Source organism: Melospiza georgiana, chromosome Z, assembly GCF_028018845.1.
Source record: "Melospiza georgiana isolate bMelGeo1 chromosome Z, bMelGeo1.pri, whole genome shotgun sequence".
In the NCBI taxonomy this organism is placed as follows: domain Eukaryota; kingdom Metazoa; phylum Chordata; class Aves; order Passeriformes; family Passerellidae; genus Melospiza; species Melospiza georgiana.
In genome coordinates this window covers 34,340,924-34,360,276 of record NC_080465.1, presented here as the reverse complement: position 1 = coordinate 34,360,276, position 19,353 = coordinate 34,340,924, and the positions used below count along the sequence as shown (strand labels likewise).

At 40.4% G+C, this 19,353-nt stretch overlaps 2 protein-coding genes across 5 annotated transcripts in view; one reads left to right on the top strand and one right to left on the bottom strand.

The window, feature by feature from the left end:
• The window catches only part of PSIP1 (PC4 and SRSF1 interacting protein 1), a 31,846-nt gene extending 29,147 nt beyond the window's left edge, over window positions 1–2,699 (bottom strand). Inside the window, exons 1-3 of one of the 4 annotated variants that reach the window (XM_058043862.1) lie at window positions 2,628–2,699; window positions 1,725–1,911; window positions 689–765 (exon numbers count right to left, since the gene is read on the bottom strand). In XM_058043862.1, the coding sequence (XP_057899845.1) occupies window positions 689–765; window positions 1,725–1,796 (149 nt within the window). In that variant the 5' untranslated portion in view covers window positions 1,797–1,911; window positions 2,628–2,699. Of the gene's footprint in view, window positions 1–688; window positions 766–1,724; window positions 1,915–2,390; window positions 2,470–2,627 lie in introns of those variants that run through there. The other 3 variants (XM_058043860.1, XM_058043861.1, XM_058043863.1) reach the window with 3 other exon arrangements.
• Window positions 2,700–5,390: 2,691 nt separating this feature from the next.
• Window positions 5,391–19,353, top strand: part of CCDC171 (coiled-coil domain containing 171) — a 153,982-nt gene continuing 140,019 nt past the window's right edge. The window contains exons 1-5 of the mRNA XM_058044445.1: window positions 5,391–5,514; window positions 8,452–8,624; window positions 14,377–14,509; window positions 16,014–16,188; window positions 18,713–18,894. Of these exons, the coding sequence (XP_057900428.1) occupies window positions 8,578–8,624; window positions 14,377–14,509; window positions 16,014–16,188; window positions 18,713–18,894 (537 nt within the window). The 5' untranslated portion in view covers window positions 5,391–5,514; window positions 8,452–8,577. The remainder of the gene's footprint in view (window positions 5,515–8,451; window positions 8,625–14,376; window positions 14,510–16,013; window positions 16,189–18,712; window positions 18,895–19,353) is intronic.

The window sequence follows — 19,353 nt, the reverse complement described above, 5'->3', positions numbered from 1 at the left end:
CTGATAATGCCTTAAATCTACAGTAACCCAACCAGTCATGCTAAAAAGCAACAGAGTAATTTTCAAAAACAGTTAACTACATAAATCCCAGGATATTTTCTATTAAATTCAGCAGTGTAAGACATACAGTCTCTCAAAGCAAATACTGTATCACCACAAAACACTGCTCAAAGTACCCAAAGATCAGTATTTTGCAGGTTGATAGGTATGAAGCTAACTGTACTTCCTCATCTCTATCTCCAGATCTCATAAACAAAAGATCATCCACAACCCAAAACCTCATCAGGAAAAAAAAAAACAAATAATAAAAACAACTCCAGTACATGATTATCTGTCCATCTCTCAAATTTTGTCTATTGCACTTTCTTTGAGAATATAGTACTGAGAATTTTGACGATATACAGGACTATAATTAAACTCATTACAGATAAAAAGAAAAACCAATCAGCCACATCACTGTGGGTACAATTTTTTTCCTCTGATGAGCAAAGCATACATGGTTATGGTCTACCATTCACTTGAAGAGTTTAAGTAAAATTTACAGAATCACGTGTTGACAAAACACATCAATTTAGGAAGACGTGCTAATAAATACAATAGCTTGAAATACACTAAATTCAGAGAAGATAATTTTTTGTCACAGCATTTTAAAATGAAAAAATATAACCCTGAAATATAAAGTACTTACGTCTCATGGGTGCCAAAAAAGAAAATAGGCATTTTATTCATAGGCGGTTTTACTGCTCCATCAGGAACTTCATCCACCTAGGAAAAACACAGCCTATTATAGTTCAAATCAAGTAAGAGACAAGAACAGTTTAGGGGGAAATATGTAACATTAAAATGGGAATAAAAAAAGCTACAGAAAAGTAAATCAGGAAATTAGATCTCTTTTTAACAGTATGTAAAAAAATAAAGCAGAATCAAAACCAGTATAAGCAACAATAGAAAATTACATTACTTTCAGTTTATGGAGATACTTTTCACATGACCATTTCTCTTAAAAGGAGAAATTACAACGTGTTACAGGTAAAAGGCACAATTCAATTTCATCCACATACTGCCCATCCTTAAGAAAAAGCAACAGGAAGACTTCCTACCCTTATGCTGACCTGATAACTTATGGAAGTCCAAATGTGAAGTACTACCAAAAGGATAATAAACTTTAAAAGAACCCCAATTTACAAGTCAGCATAAATACCTTTTTACCTCCATTCCCACATCCAACAGTGGTCCCAGAACTACAGCATGTCCCAGAACTTTGCATGACTTTTCTACTGGAGCACAGAGAACACAAAAAAGGACTGGACAAGTTACCACTTACACTTAGCCTATTTAACAGAAACAGGCACAGTAGACATAGCCCACGCAGGAGTAATCTTGCCATAAATTCGTGGGGGTTTTTTGCCAAGAGCAGTTATTTGGAGACACCGTTATTGAACAGCTCCAGGGGCCTGCACATGCTCCAGTGTCAGGCTACCTACCATACAGCAGTCTTCATTCCGTAAAGCCTCGTTACACAAATTAGGACAACTAATGACTACTTGAGAGGGCTACTTTTCACGGTACGGATCTGCAATTTGACTGCAAAGCCGCTTGTACCCCCGGGAGCCCAGCCGTGTCCTCCCTCACAGGAGGCGAAGCTGAAGGCGCTGCTCAGCACAGGTGTGTGAGCGCACCCCGCGGAGAAGGAGGCGAGGCAGGGGGAGGAGGGCGAGCCTTACCCTGGCCGGCCAATGGGGGTAACCTTTCATCTTGGCGAAGATCAGGTCTCCGGGTTTGAAATCTCGGCTCATGTTTTCTCACCGACGTGACGCCCTGTTGCCGCCAGGCGAGCCGGGCTCAGAGAAGGAAAGGCTCTGCGCCTCCAGCAACCACCGAGGCACCGCCAGCCACACGAGGTGCCACTCGCTGCTGGGATAAACACACCGGGGCGGGAGAGAGCAGAGAAGGGCAACACAAGAAGGCACGTCAGCAAGGGGGGGGGGGGGGGGCGGCCCCCGGCTGGGGAGCGCTGCGCCGTGCCCGCCCTTCACCCCTGCGAAGAGACCCCCCGAGCACTCCGCAGCGTCAGGGCCCGCCCGCGGGCAGGGCCAGGCCGCCCCGGCCGGGAGAACCGCCCGCCGCCCTGTCCCGCTCTCCCCCCTGCCCGACCGGCCGCTCGCCCCCTCACGCACGCGGGCACGATGGCGCGAGAGCGCTGCAGGGGGCCGGGGGGGCGGAGGGAGGGGGCGCGCGGAAAAGAAACTCCGCCCGCCCTTCTCCATCCATCCCTTTTTCTCGCTCTCTCCCTCTTCCCCCTGACCCACCTTTCTCTTTCTCCCTCTCGCGCTCTCGCTCTCCCTCTCTTCCCAGCCCGCCCGCCCGCAGCTTCACCGCCCGTAACGCACTCGCCGCTACCAACCGCGCTGGCGTCCGGCCCGCCGCCCGCCGCGGGAAACACAGCCGCGCCGCCTCCTCCCGCCAGCGGGCCGGTACCACCGGCAAGCCGCACAGGGGAGGCGGGGTAGCTCAGGAGGGCCGGCCAGGACTCGGCCAGCGCCCCGCCCTACGACAGACGCCTTGGCTCCAGCCTCCACGCCTGGAGAAATGCGGGAAGCCACGAGAGAGGAAAAAGACAGTCAGACCTGAGGCAGGGTTGGAGAAAGGAATGAGAAGAGTCTCGTTCGCTCCCACTCCCCGCAGTGAGAAAAATGGTTCGTTCCTCCTCCGGTGGGGGCGGAGCGGCCGCGACGCCGCTGGAGGGAGCGGAGGCGGACGGGGAGGAAGAGAGGAGGAGGAGCAGGAGGAGCTGCCCCCGCAGCGGCGCGGCTGTGGGACCCCCCCCGGCCGGGTTGGTGGCGGGAGCCGAGCTGAGCATCGCCGCACACGGGGGAATGGGCCCTGCTCAGCCGCTGACAGGCTGGCGTGGTTAGTGAGCGCCAATCTGCTTTCCAAAGCGGGCGAGTGCGGCTGTCCCCGCGGGGCCCTTCGTGTGTCTCAAGCACGAGCACGAGCTCTGCTACAGAGCCGTTCCCTTGCCGGGCTTTTCATCCCTTCTTGCTGCCGGATGCAAAGCTGCCCGTGTCACCCGGGTACTCCCCAGCCACTTACTTGCTTGATATCCTGACTTCCCCCAGCATACAACAACTCACGGTTGTTTGATTTTTCTTAAGTCTGTAACAGAATCTTTATTTGCTACTTAGTCGCCATTATTTCCTGTGTTTGGTGGAGATTTTTTTTTTTTGTTGGTTTCGTTGATTGGTTTTGTTTCCTAACTAGTATTGCTACTAATTCAGACTATGTTACTCCCCTTGTCCTCTCATATTTATTCTCTCCTGGTTTGTTTACCAGTCCACATTAAGCTTCCTCCTCACCTAGCATTTCAAGCCACTGTGCCCTCCTCTCCTGTTTCTGTCAGCTGATCTCCTTAGTGAGCACATCAGCCAGCGCCAGCCTCCCCACAAATACCTTTCTTTCAAAGTTAAGATGTCAAAACCAGATATGAACCCACTACCTTCTTTCTTACGGCTTGCTTGTCCTGCCGTCTAATTCCAGTTCTGCATCAAAAATTAGCTTGCCTGTCAATCCTCTCTGGGTTTAGTCCTACGTGATGGCCCCACCTGCAAGTCACAGTATGGCACAAAAAATTACTCCTTACACTATTTTGCAGGGGCAGACCTAGCCATTTTATGCTCAAGTTTCTATCTTTGGTGTGTGGTCTGATGCACAAGTTTTACAGGTCAGTTTTCTGCCAGCTCTCCTCTGTGCCACTCGAGCATAAACGTAAGTCCTTGTGAGAAGAATTATCTTACCCCTTTCAGTTTTGATACTGAAACTCAAGTCAGGCCCAAAACATCCACTGCAGTTGCCACAGAGCAAGTTGTGATTTGTTCTAGGCTCTCTCCTCCTTAAATGCAAAATGTTGCTTTATAAACTTTAACTGTAAAATTTCACACCATCTGTGTTATCCACTTTATTCTTGCTTTTTTCTGATGGCTTAAACAAGTCAGATCTGTTCGATTTTCTTGAAGGTGGTAAAGGTCATATCCCTGAAATCAACTTTCTCATAAAAAACAGAAAGTCATCAATATGTTAAGACAGGTAAAAAACTTTCTTCCTATGCAAAAATGAATGACCACTTGGGACAAAAGTCCCCATCCATGGTGGTATTTAAAAGACATATAGATGCAGCAGTTAGGGACATGGTTTAGTGGTGGCCGTGGCAGTGCTGGGCTAATGGTAGGACTTTTTGATCTTAGATGTCTTTTCCAACCGAAATAATTCTATATATGACTCTATATATGATATGTATTTTTCAGTATGAGAGGAAGGAAAAGTGTTTGTTTAACTACATGCATGCAGCAACAGTATTGTGTCTAAAGTAATTTTTGTGAATCAATGTAAAAAACAGTGTGTGTGACATTTGGGGCAGTTAAGCTAATATTACTACTGGTTCAGAATTTCCCAAGTTTTTATACTGCCAAAACCTATCACATTATTCAAACATGATGCCAAGTCTCTGTTTCCTTTCATATTATCACATAACTTATATTTTTTCATTAACTGAGGCCATTTTTCATATTAATTTTTGACTACTCATCAGACAACAGCAGAGAGGACATCCTTTTCACTCTGTATTTTTGATCAAAAAAACCCTAACCATGTTGCTTTTAAAAGAACTGCAACATAATGAAATCTATTGTTGTGAACCTGGGCAAAGAACTTAATTCATTTGGCACTAGGCATTTAGAATAACTGCACAATGGAGAAGCACAAAAACCATCAGTAAAAGCCAATTATAGAAATCAAGTTAGAGACTAGAAATTAAGTTTTGAGTCTTTATCTCAGAGGGCGAAAATATTACTTGAGCTTTTAAATTTTTATTAGAACTTCAATTTGTACCTTGAAGGCCGTACCACTGACATTACTGCTATTGTCCTCTTTTCTAGGGTATGGTGGGGTGGATTTTGTTCACTCACTCGCTTATGCTGCTGCTGTTTGACATCATACATGTTCACACCTGGGTCTTGAAATTCTCAGCGGAGCTGTTTCAAATAAACCTTTCCCTTTGTGCAGTGAGGCGACCAGAAGGGCAATGCCAACCTCGTTACTATCTCCCTCATCCTCCCTGCTGTGACTTTCGTCCCATTTCCCTGTTGGTTTCTGTTGATGATACGAGGGAACAGCGTGCTGCCCCGAGCCCAGGCCATGCCCCCTGAGGCTGGCTCTCCCGCCAGGCGCTCATTCCCGTTTCCCATCGCACGTTCTGCTCTCGCAGCCCGCAGCGCCCGCCGCAGCCCGCGCGCGCCGCCCGCCCGCTGATGACGTCGCGCCGTGGCCGGAAGTTGCCGTTGCGGAGGCGCGCCGCTCCGGCCGCGTCCCTGCTGGCGGGACCTGGGAGGGGCGCCGCGCTTCCCGGCGCTTCCCTGCCCTTCCCGGCGCTTCCCTGCCCTTCCCGGCTGCCCGGAGCGGCCCCGGGGTGCTGCTGCTGGAGCTCTGTTCTGACCTTGTTCCCTCAGCCCTTCCTGCCAGGTAAAGCGCCAAAGCCGCCGTTACGGCGTGCGCGCAGCCAGCGCCGCTCCGGGGCCAGCGGTGCGAAGGGATACCTCTACTTTGGTTTTTAGCTCGCTTAAAATTTTTCAGCTCGCGTTAGAGGAAAGGTGGTGGTTCGTTCAGCCGAAACTGGTGAGCTCTTGGAGTTGCAGCACAGATGTGGTAGTTCCGCCTGGCTTGGTGTGTTTCAAGTTAGTACATCTTGGTTAGATTCAGTTTGCTGAGGGAACCTTGGAGATCCTCCAGTTCCATTCCTTTGCCGTGGGCAGGGGACACCTCCCGCTAACCCAGAGCTCCATCCAGCCTGGTCTTGGAACACTGCTTCTCTGGGCAACCTGTTCCAGTGCCTCAACACCCTCACAATAAAAAATATCTTCCCCACATCCAGTCTAAATCAATGGCCTTCATAAAGCTAGTAAAGCATATTCAGAAGTTCGTGAGGATAATATGCCACAAATTTTGTAGGTAACATCTGTCTAATGTATTACGTCCTCAAGCAAAAACTTCCTAGCTATTTTGTTTTATTGTGGGGCTTTGACGAGCCACTCCACACCCCTTCAATTTTTTTCCCCCTGATTGATCTAGCATGCTTTTGGAGTGTATCCATTTGTGTGGTAGTAAACAATGGATGTGTGTCTTACGAGAGAGATGTTGTGTATTCAAGATCATTAGCATTCCCAGAAAACAGTCATTTGATATTCCCTGTTTCCCTACCCCCCAAAGTAATTAAAATACTTAAAAATAATTTCAGAAAGTTCTAAAACTTCAGGGTGGTATGAATGTGTCAGAGGAGATTTTGCTTATATTTTGAGACAGATTTTTTTTCTGCTGCATCTATTTAATTGCACCTTTTTTTTTTTCATTTTCTACTTTTCAAATGTTGGTATAAAGCCACATATATATTTTTGGCAATAAATATTAAGAAAAGGGTGGTATAAAAAACTAGTTTTTTAGTGTTCAGTGCTATGTTTGAAGGTTTCAGCTCCAAATTTTCAGCTCCACTAACGTGAGCTGAAAATTTGGAATAATTGATAGAGGATACCTCATTTTTCTTGATACCAGCATACCTAATTTTCTTTTTTATCGAAGCAATACATCTTTGTTGAGTACTGCAAGTACTTTGACAAGATTTTCTTCTCTCACATCAAGTTAGTTTTCAGTATGCAAGTCACAAATAATGGAACTTAACATGTGTCTAGAAATTATACTACAGGCTATACTTTGAAAATTAGGTTTTCAGCTATTTTCTCATTTGAGATGAGAAAAAAAGCTATGCTGTTTTTTCTAGGAGTGCGAGTTGCATGGCAATTGTGTTTTGAGTTTTATGAACATATGTACCAAGGTGAATTCCAGTGTGTAGATGTTAAAAATCACAAAAGCTAGATGTAGCTATTCTATATGAATATACTGCTTTTCCATAAAAACAAAACCAACAAAGAAAAAACCCAAACCAAAAACTTAGAGTTGTTAGAAGTAAGTTTATTTTTGCTGCATCTTCTGTTAAAATTATAGATTGAAGCAGAATTTTTTTTTCTTCTCCATATTTCTAGTGCAGCCACTGGAATTACTAAAATCAGTTTATATTAATATATTACACCGACTGCTGCCATTAGACACCACAATATAAGATATACATTAAAGTATTGGAGAGCATTGAATGGAGGGCTGCACGGTTGGTGAAAACGTTGTGAGGGATGGCTGAGGTCACTTGGTCTGTTCAGCCTCCAGGACGCTGAGGGGATATCTCATTGCAGCTACAACTTCCTCACAAGGGGAAGGGAAGGGACAGGCACTGATCCTTAATCTCTGGTTATCAGTGACAGGACAGAGGGAATGGCCTGAAACTGAGTCGGGGGGGTTTAGGCTGGATATTCAGACAAGGTCCTTCACCCTCAGGTGAATGTGGTTAGACCCTGGAACAGCTCCCCAGGGAAGTGATCACAGCACCAGCCTGACAGAGTTCAAGGAGCATTGGGACAATGCTCTCAGGCCCTTGGTGTGACTCTTGGGGTGTCCTGTGCAGGGCCAGGAGTTGGGACTTGATAGTTCTAATGGTGCCTTCCAACTCAGCTTATTCTATGATTCTGTGGACATGTGACTGCAAACCAGGGACGGTAAAAATGGAGTCCAGGTGAGTTTCCTGTTTTGGACTTTATTATGGATGTCCGTCTGCTACCATGTTCAAAAGCAAACCTTTATGGCTCATAAACATTGACTGTTGAATACAGCTTATATTTCATGTTATCTTGCTTTAATTAATGAAAAGAGGTCTTTAATGAGTTGACTGTGCAACTTGACGTAGGCAATGGAATTTTTGTCATCCATTGCATTATAAATATGTTGTCTATATTGATTTCTTTTTTATTGTGACACTAAATTAATGATTTTTTCCAAAAGATGAGTGGAGTTACAGTTCAATTTAGAATTCCTTCTGTTTAGTCCTAAATATTGCTGATTTATCTAATACAATAAAAATATGTTCAAATAGAAAATTCCAGGTTCATAAAACACTTGGAAGACTTGTTGTGTTAAAGGCTGTTATCAGACAGCACACTAGTACATTCAATCATGGTATACACTTTTATCTTCAATAGAATATTTTGAAGAGAAATGGAGTTTGTAATATGTTTACAAGATAGAGGATCAGTGTGTGGGAACAAAATACTTTTTACTGATATTCTGAAAACCTTGGCAAGAGATATTCTGCTATGTTACTATATATGTATATATTGATCTACAGTATATAAGCTTCAAGGATTAGAAGTACAATTCTCATAGATGTCTAAAACTGTAAAATTATAGTTGGTAGTTGTTCACATGACATAGTAGTAACACTGTTTTCTAACTGCTTGTGAGTATTAACAAATGATTCTTTCATTATGTTGACAAATAAATTAAAGCCTGTCTCTGTTACAGATTGTAATGTTTTTATGATATGGAAGAATCATCTTGGAAACTTGTCAAGTAAACGTATATACAGTCAACAATTCATTCTCCAGAGTTTGTGGTTTATGCAGCTTGAAAAGCTGTCTATTGGCCATCATGAGTTCATCCTCTCCAGTCAACTACTCTGTCACAGAAGATAGAAAGTGAGTTTCATTTCTGGTTTTTTTAATCTAGCAATATAGTTTTGGTTTTTGTGGTTTATTTTCTAGATCTCTGAAATTGTGTAATTCAGACTGAAAAAAGAACCAGCCACGGTGTGATATATGCAAGCTATACCATGTTAATACAGTTATTAGATCTTGTAATTATGGAATGGCCGGAGTTGGAACAGACCTCTAAGATCCTTGAATTCCAGCCCTCTGCTCTGGACAGGGACACCTTCCATGGGGCGAGGTTGCACAGAGCACTTTGGTCTTGAGCCAGCTGCCAGGAATGTGGTGTCCATAGCTTCTCTGGGCAACCGGTTCCAGTGCCTCACCACTCTCACAGTAAAGGATTTTTCTAATATCTAATCTAAACGTTCTCTTCTTCTGTTTAAAACCATTCTTTATTGTTTTGTCACTACATGCTACTGTAAAGTGTCTCTCTCCATCTTTCTTGTAGACTCCCTTCAGGTGCTGGAGGGCCACAGTTGGGTCACCCTGAAGCTTCACTTCTCCAGGGTGAACAAACGCAATTCCCTCAGCCTTGCACCAGTTTACCTCAGGAAAGGTGCTCTATCCCTCTCATCAACTTCTTGGCATCCTCTGGACATGTTCAAGAAGTCCATGTCCTTCCTGAGCTGGATGCAGCCCTGCAGGTGGGCTCTCAGCAGAGCAGAGCAGAGGGGCAGAATCTCCTCCCTGGCCCTGCTGCCCACGCTGCTCTGGATGAAGCCCAAGACATGTTTGGCTTTCTGAGCTGGGAGTGCCCATGGCTGGGTCATGTCCAGCCTCTCATCCACCAGCACCCCCAAATCCTTCTCAGCAGGGCTGCTCTGATCTGCTCATCCCCAGCCTGTGCTGCTGCTGGGGCTGCCCCAACCCAGGTGCAACACCATGCACTTTGTCATGGTAAGCCTCCTGAGATTCCCATGGGCCCACTTCTTGAGCTTGTCCAGGTCCCCCTGGCTGGCATCCTGTCCTTCAGGTGTGTCAGCTGCACCACTCAGCTTGGTGTCATCAGCAGACTTGGTCAGAGAGCAGTCAATCCCTTTGTCTGTGCCATTAATGAAGATACTAAATAACATGATCCCAGTATGGATCCTGAGCGACACCACTTGTCATTGATGTTCTTTTGGGACTCTGAGCCATTAATCACTATCCTCTGGATGCTACTGTCCAGCTGTTCTCATATCCACCAGCAATGAGTCCACCCATCAAATCCATTGCTCTCCAATTTAGAGAGAAGGATGTTGTGGAGGACTGTGTCAAAAGACTTTACAGAAGCCGAGATAAATGCCATCTGTAGCCTTTCCTTTGTCCACTGATGTTGTCATGTTACTGGGCGATAAATTGTCTACACCAGGTGAGCTAACACAGTGGTTGTTCTCCCACAACCATTGGCCTGTGGAACTGCACAATGCCCATTGTGTAAGAAGGAGAACTGGAAGTTCACCCAGTGCCCTACCAGCTTGACTATGTCAGCTGTGACATTGGTGTCCCTGACCACTGTGGGCTACCAGAGAGACCCCCAGGACACAGGAATACGTGCTTAAAGGAGAGGGAAAATACTTAAATGATAATGAGTAAATTATTATCATGTGTATTTTTATTCTGGGACAATCAATGAATATGTATGTAAAATACAGTGTATAATCAGAAATTTTACTATACTCAGCATGCAAGAGTGTAGGAGGAGCTACTACTTGTACATCTGGCTGAATAAAGAATGCCTGCTTCTTAATATTACATTGCTGTTAAGGAGTTTGTTATTTTCTTGAATTTTTGGCAGCAGTCACTCCATCACTGCAGGTGTGCATACTGGCCATCTGATGTGCAAGAATTCTCACAGGGGTATAGGAGACATGACAGAGGTAGTTTTTGTCTCCATTTGGGAACAATGTTGTGGTGTTCCAGAAGGGTTTTCTACAGTAGCTGTGGGTGTAGAGGTTGGTTATAAGTGTGGTACATGGCTCTAATTTTTTTAAACCTGATATGTGTTTGATCTTTGGCACAATTAAAGTAAACTTTAATTCATTCTGTTTATCTTAACTGAGAGAGCTATTTGTCACAATTTAAAATCTGATTGTAAGAACCTGCTGGTTGTATAGAAATAGCACAATTCAGTGAATGGATACTTTGGTTAGGCAGTCAGGCTACGGACTGCTTCTTCAACTGGAGAAGTTTAGCATAATTACACTGCAACGTAGTAAGCGAAAGAAAGTTTCTCTGATACAAAATTACTCTACAAAATTTTCAGCCATATATGGAAGACAAGCTAGTGAAAACTGTTTCCCTGTGATGTTCTTTGTTGACTGTAATTAGCTGACTTGTGAAGTGAGTGTGAATTTTTGAGCATTCTGTGTTGTAGTACTCAAAAGATGTTTCACTTGCTGATATGCTTTCTTAAAGAGTCTTAAAGTAGTACCAAAAATGGTGTCTTAGATAAAATGTCTAGCTCGTAAAATATGTGTTTTCATTCAAAACTAATGATCAACAAACTATTAATATGTGAAAAAGGAAGTGCAAAGCAGTCTCTGATTTCCTCCTAGAATGAAAATCATACATGATTTCAAACTTTCCGGGGATTTTGCCTGATTTTGTGCCTGATTTAAGCTTCCAAGAGCTTTATGCTTGTAGCACTTCTACTGGTAAATGAATATGGAAGAAAGACTCTTCTACAGTTGGTAGTATGAAGCTTCCATAAAGTACTTACTGCATGTGCTGATGATGCTGTGAGGATTAAGGAAAATACCACAGAAATAAGGTGGCTAATTAAGGAGAATTCTCATTTTATTTGAAAATATTGAAGTAATAAATTAGTGAAGTGGTAACATAATAATATTCTGCCAGTTTTCTTGTCTTTTTTTTAAGTTGCTGACTTTGCTCTATACTGAGAACAAAAATAGGCTTTTCTGCTTTGTATTTTTAAGTGCTTACTAATCATATTGTAAGTTTAGAAGCTGTGCATAAGAAGTTATTTTCAATGCTTTTTTACCCCAGTACTTACAGTTATGTTGTTTGTCTTCATGCTCTTATGCACATTTTTCATTTCTATACTGTCCCTAATTTGCTGTTGTGGTATTAATGTAACTTTTTTTTGTAGTGGTTTTTTTTTTTCCCCACTACTGGTCCAGTTAAACACATAGTTAAATTTTTCCCTGAGCAAGTTTTATTGTGCAGGTATCTCCAGAAAACTCTTTTTTTTCCTGCATAATTAATAGAAGAATTGAAAGGAAGAGCTTTATTAAGAGCTGATTGTCATAAAAACCAAAGTAATTTCCTTTATAATTTGAAGGTGGTTTTTTTTAATTACTTTAAAAAAAGTACTTGTTCCCTTGCTTTCATTTCATGTGCTCTCCTTGCAAGAAGTATTAAATATCAGGCTTAAGTAAGTAGAATGAACCTCCCTGCTGCCCACCAACTATCAAAATGGTTACCCTTTTTTTAATCCTTGTTCTTTGCATTAGTCACCCCTAGCTTTCAGTTTGGGTCCTGTTTTTCCCTCTACCTGGTGCTTTGTTAATCTTGGTGCCACCAGGTTTTTGGCTGTTTTTTGTTGAGATAGATATTTCTTGTATAATCCTTGAATAAAACAACCTACTTTTCATCTGTTTTCCCCAGCCATGGGAAAATAAAGGTCTACCAAACTTTTATATGATGTCCACAACAAACCTTTTATATAGTTTACAGGTGCTCTTGATGCCGAATTGATTTTTGCCTTTTTTTTTCTTTTATATACTTTGTATATTCTTTACACATATATTTGTAACTCTGTAGCCTATCATAGTATTCGCAGCTAGCATTTAACCTACTCTATTAGACGGAGAGACAAATTTCCCAGTAGCTCCAACCTGGGGGTCCAGTGTTAGATTTTTGTGGACACCAAGGTTGAAACTAGGTCCCTGAGACACATTTTCATAAATCAAATTTAGTTCCTGTCTAAATTAGGGGAATTCAAAGAAGATTGAACTGTGAGGAAATTACCTTACCACTTACATCTCCAATTGGGGATTTTTGTTAGATATGCTAATTTGCTAAACATAAAAGTTGTATACGTATTATGTTACATGTGCATCTTCAGTGTTTTCCACCTGGAGAATTGTGCACCTAAGGATCCTTATAGTGGTCCCCTTTTTATTGCCTGTGTCTGGCTCATGATTTTAGGATGAGTGAAAAAGTATCACTCACTGTTCAGATTCTTTTTACTTCCTTCCTGACTTACCGCCATATTTTCTTAATTGCATTAGCTAAGAGTTGCTTAAAATAATGATATGGGATTTTACTGATTGTTTGCCCTTTGAGATGTGTTGGTTCCTCTGGGTATGTAAATACTGAAGGCTAATAATGTGCCAGTGATTTTCTTGCAGTACATGTAGGTTTTAATGACCTTTCTCTCCTACATATATTAAAAATATAAAATGTGTTAAGTACATGGCACCCTGTGGACCAAGTACTGATGATATACAATTATTCTGATCACACAGATGAAATCCATTTTGGTTTTAAATGAAGATTTGACAGAATTTATTAAATTATAAAGTATTTATAGGCTACAGCTAAAAACCTGATATTTCATCATTTGTTATTATTAATATCTTTAAAGGCTATATTTAATCGAGAACACTGTTCCACTTGTTGATGACATTTGTGTTAGTCACCTTATGTGAGAAAACATATCATCAGGTAAAGGTTTTAGTCGTGAAAAATGTTAATGATGCCTGTGCATAAATCTAGGAGTAAAGCGATAATTTTTTTATTTAGAAAAACCCAGTGTACTGGAATTTATGAAACTGTTCTTTCTGTAATTAATTAAGACTTCATGTAGACCAAGGTAAGCTATTTTAGTATTTTCAGCTCTGCATGAAATGGTGCCAACTTTTTTTGGTTAGTTTAATCATGTTTCTTTTTACAGTTTAATTAATATTTAGTGGCCCTTTCACTTTTGTGTGGAACAGCTGATTAGTAGAGCCATTGTTACATAGCTTTAGTAATTTGAAAAATTATGTATATCAAATAATGTGAGGGCTGAGTTTCAGCTCCTGAAATACTTTGAGTTGTCCACTTTGAAGTTATAATAATTGATTGCAAGATTATTTAGCTAGTTAATTAAATATGTATTTTTATACTAATTTTTCACTCTCTACATAAAAGCTTGTTTTGGTTATTTTGATAGTGCTTGTGATGCTCAGAGGCAAATCCTGTTACCTGCCAAGTAGATTTTCCTTTGGCTGAAAAAGTCGTGGAAATAACAGTATTTTACAGGACTACACCTTTTAGTTTATTTTTTTTTTTTTGTGAACAGTTGTTTATCTGTAGTTTAGATGTATATATTTTTGAAAACAAAATGTGGAAGAGTGAGATTTATTTCACATTTATGCATTTGTTGTATGACAGTGATGCTTTTGAGATTCATGTTAGAAAATGAGCCTTACTGAAGAAATAGACAGAAACTTGCTTGTCATTTTAATATATATTATTGAAATGATGTTTTTAATCATCCTGGAAATTTATTGGATCCATAATAAAAATAATGAAAAGAATGCTTAAATCGACTTAGGGGAATTAAGAGTGTATATCTAATGTAAGTTCCTGCTTTTACATCTCTCAAAATTTGCATATTAAGCAACAGTAGGCATAGCTTTACTTAAGTGAATGTATAGAGCTTTGGACCCACAATCTGACAATTAAATAAGGAAACATTAAAACTTACAAGGAATGCTTATGTTTTCTTTAAAACAATACTATTTTGCAGCTTACATATTGAGGAATGTGAGCTACTGCAGAAGAGCAATAAATCGGAATTAGATGCTGTTTTAGGACTGAAATGGAAACTTCTTCAAGCTAAAAAAGAAAATTTGGACTTGGCTATTCAACACAATCAAGAAGTAAGGATGTCTTTTTCACTTGCCTTATTTTACTCTTGGAATGAATGTCATCTTATTTCATTGAAGTAATATTCTCAGATGGTGGATCAAAAGCATTGTCTGTAACTGGAAAATATGAAGAAAGGTATCACTGCACAGACCTCCCATGTCTGTTCATAGATACTGTTAGCACCTCTGCTGTCATTGTTAATAGTTAAAGGTGAGGTAGGTAACTCGAGCGCTTCTCAACAGCAAAGTGCAGAAGACTCTTGTGCACCTTGAGCTCAAAGTAAGAGATTGTTTGTTTGTTTGTTTGTTTTAATCCAGATAGTTCCATGGATCTATTTTTTGCAATGACACCACAGTTGATAAGCCAATGGGAAAATAGCAATTTAACTGAAGCACAAGAATAAGTCATTGTGGGACAAGCAGGCTTCTCTTATTTTGGGTACTTACGCACATAATAAATGTACATGGAACAACAAACTTGTTTTATTGGCTATACTTAGCCAAAACCAGATGAATGAGCATCCACATCAACTTCTTCTGGGAGATTGCTTAGAGCAGAATTGCTACCTACAGTGGTAATAATACTTCTTCAGCAGCATAGTTTAAACCAGATTGTCAACTGCCAGATTGTGGGAAGCAATTGTGGGAACTGTGCCTAGCAGCAGTATACTGAAACTGATTACAACTCAGCACCCACCTTTTCCTGTATTTGTTAGTCGAGGAATTGACATTCAGACTAAAGAAAAGATTAATTGAGTACATTCTTAATGCTACATCATTTCAGTACTAGTTTGCTGCAACAACATCAAAGAAATCCTTTGTAATGTGGGTGATTTCCCATGTGTGAGGTTCTCGTTTACAAGAATATTGCTACTTTGTAGATGTTCTGAGGTAATATGTATCTTACTTTCCATCTTCTTGTGTTGGAATGTCTTGAACTTGGTTTTCTGAATCCAGTTTTTGGCAGCCGAGATTGTTTCTCAGCCTGTATAAGATCCCTTTTGGAAGTGTTTTCTATTCTTAGTTTGTTGTGTGTTAGCATTAAAGGCATCTGTTTGACTACTGAGCACTATTGGACTGAATTTTATGCTTGTATGTGTATTTGCAAGTTACTAGATGTCTGGTAGTCTAGTATCCCAATATGACTGTTCTGAATGTTACCAGAAAATCATCTGGAATATGTTTCTCTTTATGGCATTTTTTTCCTCTGAGGTGCAGGAAGATGACAGTAATATATGCTAAATTTTTTTAAGGTAGTATCGTTTTTGAAAAATGGAAGGGTATGTTTAAGGTACATGAAATTCATCTGGGAAAAGGATCAGTTCACAAAAACCAGTATCAAAATGTGCATAAGGAAGCAGTTGCAAGATTGTATTTCAAATTCAAGTGGAATAAGATGGCAGTTGTGGATGTGATTCCAAGTATCTTTAAAAAGTATTCTGTTGGTGTGTTTCTGTTACGTATTGCACATCTTCAATGGAACATTGTTAACAGTTTTGTGAAATTTATTTTCTAGGTGTCCAACTATGAAAAACAGATAATCAAATTACGGTCAGAATTTGAGAGAGGAGAGGCCATTCGACAAGGTCTGGAGTATGAATTGGCAGTTGCCAGAAAAGGTGCCCATCTGAAAATGTGTACTGCAGAAGAAGAATTAAGTGATGCAAAAAACAAACTTGTGGAACTGCAAGGTAGGTTTCAAAGAAATAAAGATGGAATGAAAGCTGAGTCTGTTTCATGTCATTAAGGTAAGTCAGAAGCAGGGACTTAATTACATTTTCTAGTTTATTGCTGTTTTTCTTGAATTTGTCTTATTTTCCCATCTCTTATCCATCTGCTTTTGAAAACTCATAGGAGTTCACAAAGCTGTTACTGTCTCATGTGTGGATAGAACTAACTGGCTAACCCTTCTAACCCTTCTTTCCTCTTTCCCATCACCTTCTGATATTTCTTCCTTCAGTGCTGTGCTGATAGAACTTTAATCATGGTGGCCATCTTCACATCCAGGTTATCCCTGTGTCCAGTAGTTCTTCCTTTTCCATTTCAGAGGGAAAAAAAAAGGAAGAAAAAAGAATAGGAAAAATTAACTCCTGCTCATTTGTTTGCACTATTTCCAGCAGCTTTTTTCCAGAAGTTCTCATCATACGTGTATTTCCTTTCATGTTTTCAAATGTGTCAAGATTTTTATTGTTCATGTCTGGTTTATTTTCTTCTCGTTGTTATTGTTTCTTTTTTTTATAGTAATGTGTGTTATGACAATAGTATGTGGAAGGTTTTTATGTAGACTTTTTATTTCTTGCTACTTTTCAGAAACTCAGATGTCCTTTATACTCCTCAAACAGAGAGATTTCTCATTCTTACAAGGACATGAGGTGCATTTTTAGTTACCTAAACTACTCTATCTATTTCATCTAGTACAGGAGATGTATCTGTGAGTTGGATGAGCTGTTGATATTCAGTGAAGAGTTTGGAGTACTCCTCGAAGATTTTAACCTTCCAAGAACCAAAACAGTCTGGATCTTGCTAGTACTTAAAGTAACCAGTATTTTTAAGATGTTTGGAAAGCTGAACTTTCATTCCTTTGGAGAACACATGAATAATCAAAAATCTTAGGGATTGCAAGCACATGAAAAATCATGAATCTTAAGGATAGTAATCTGGAAAAAAGCTTTTTTTTCCCCTTTGGAAATTTCTCTGTGATTACAAATGGAAGATTTGAATTGCTAGTTTCTCACCTAGAGCAAATTCATGTTTCTTTTCATGTGTGCTGGTTTCCTTGCCAGTATAAGAGTCATGCCATGCAGGTACCAAGAGGCCTGTTTCAGGAGGGGCTGATGAGGACGGAACCACAGCGCAGTGAACCTACTCTGCTGGGCTCACTGTCACTTTTCTGAATGGACTGGACTGTGAGGCTGTGGTGAGGGGACTGGAGAACAAAAAGGGGATAGGAGAGGCTTTACAGAGGCAAGGGATGTCTTCTTAAATGCACATGTGTGTTAGTTTCTTTCAATACCATAGTCAATAATTTGCAGTCTGTCAATTGACAACAAATTATATTGGCTGAAATTTCTCAAACTTTTTTTTTATGTCTGTGACAAGTGCCATAGAAACCAAATTATAGTTCTGCTGCTTAATTTTTTAGCAATTAGCAATTTTCTGCTTCTTTTCCTTTGCCAGTTGGAGCCTTTCTCACTTCACAGTGTGCTTTGGTATGATCCCAGCATATCTTCTCAGGCAGAATGCTTCATTAGTTCCTTGTACCCTTCAGTGTTTGCTCCAGATTTTTTTCTGATGTTCTTTTTCAGGGTTGATTTTCTGCCATCTGGCAGTCCTTTTCTGTCATTGTGTCCACTGATTCTCTCTGTCATCTTAATGTGCTCTCTTCATTTCATTCTTTTCTGACTGGGAAGAAATGTCAGAAAACTGGGATGGATTTGAAATAAAATCCTGTTGCAAAGTGGTGATGACTTAAATGCCAATGCAGCTAGTTGTATTCAGTAAAATAAAAAGCTGTTGTAAAATATTTTCTCCTATAAAGGTTATGAAGGTCATGCTTACAGGTTATGAGATTTCCATGGCATTTAAGCTTTCACTGAAGTGTGTATACAATGTTCCCCATCTCAAGTCATTTATGGGCTGAAGATTTAGATGTCTTGAGGAGCAGTAACCGAACCTACCTTAGGTTTATCTACAGTGTCTTTCATGGAACAGGTGCCTATCTTTACTGTCATTTAAACTGAGCTCCAATTTAATTTATACAGACTAATACCTATATAAAAAATGAAATATTATTTCAGATTATTTGCGAGATTATTTGGAAATAATCTGGCAAAATATAGAAATCTGAAAATAAGTCTTCCATTCTATAAAGATGTAATTTCATGGAATCACAGAATATGCGGATTTGGAAGGGATCTACAAAGAATTATCTCAGGTTTTTGTCCTTTTCTAAGAGAAAAAAGTGTTTTAATTTTTAAAATCTGTCAAGTATTCCTATGTTCTTGTGGGAAAGATGTGATAGAACACAAAATTTGCTGGTTTCTTCTTAGAGAAGTTGGTGCTCTCCAGTGCTGGAGAGTTAATGTTGCAGTGTTCCACTGGGTATTAAAATACACAGAAGAACTGATGATCATTATGTGTTTGGGTTTTTTTTTCTGGATATGTTTTGCCATGCTGCTTCTACCTTTTTTCTTTCTCTCTTTCTGTAAACAATAGTAATCAATGAAAACCTTCAGCAGAAAGTGACAGAGACTGAGGAAACATTTCACAATGCTCAACAGAAGTGGGAAGAAGAACAGCAGAGACTTGCGAAGGCGAAGGATGATATCAGCAGAATTTATAACAATGAATATGTATTCCTTCTTAAAGAAAGAAATGAAGTAGAAACTATTTTACTGGTATGGTGTATTAATAGTTGGAAAGTTGCATTAGATAATGGCTGGAACTTTTTTGATATGAAGTGTGTAGTGAATTGAGGTCTTTGTAATGTAGGAACACATCCCCCAAGTAGCTAAATGCTGCATGGTATTTCTGAAGAACATAGCCTTATTAAGTTACACTTGGCATGTCACAGTCTTTCTTGCTTTAAAGAAATGTGTTTCGGCTGATTTTGATGGTAAACGCCAAAATGAAGTTACCAGTGCACAGTCCATTTGCACCATCATGATATTTGATACTGAGTCAGTAAAATCAGGATGCCTAACACCCCTGATTCAATTTCCCTGTTACTTCCCCCAGTATGACATCCAATAGCCTGTGAATATGAAAACAGTTTGTATAATATGAAGACCACATACTTTGAGGGAACCTGAACAGTGATGATGGGATTTCAAGCTGTGCATTGTATGTTATTCACT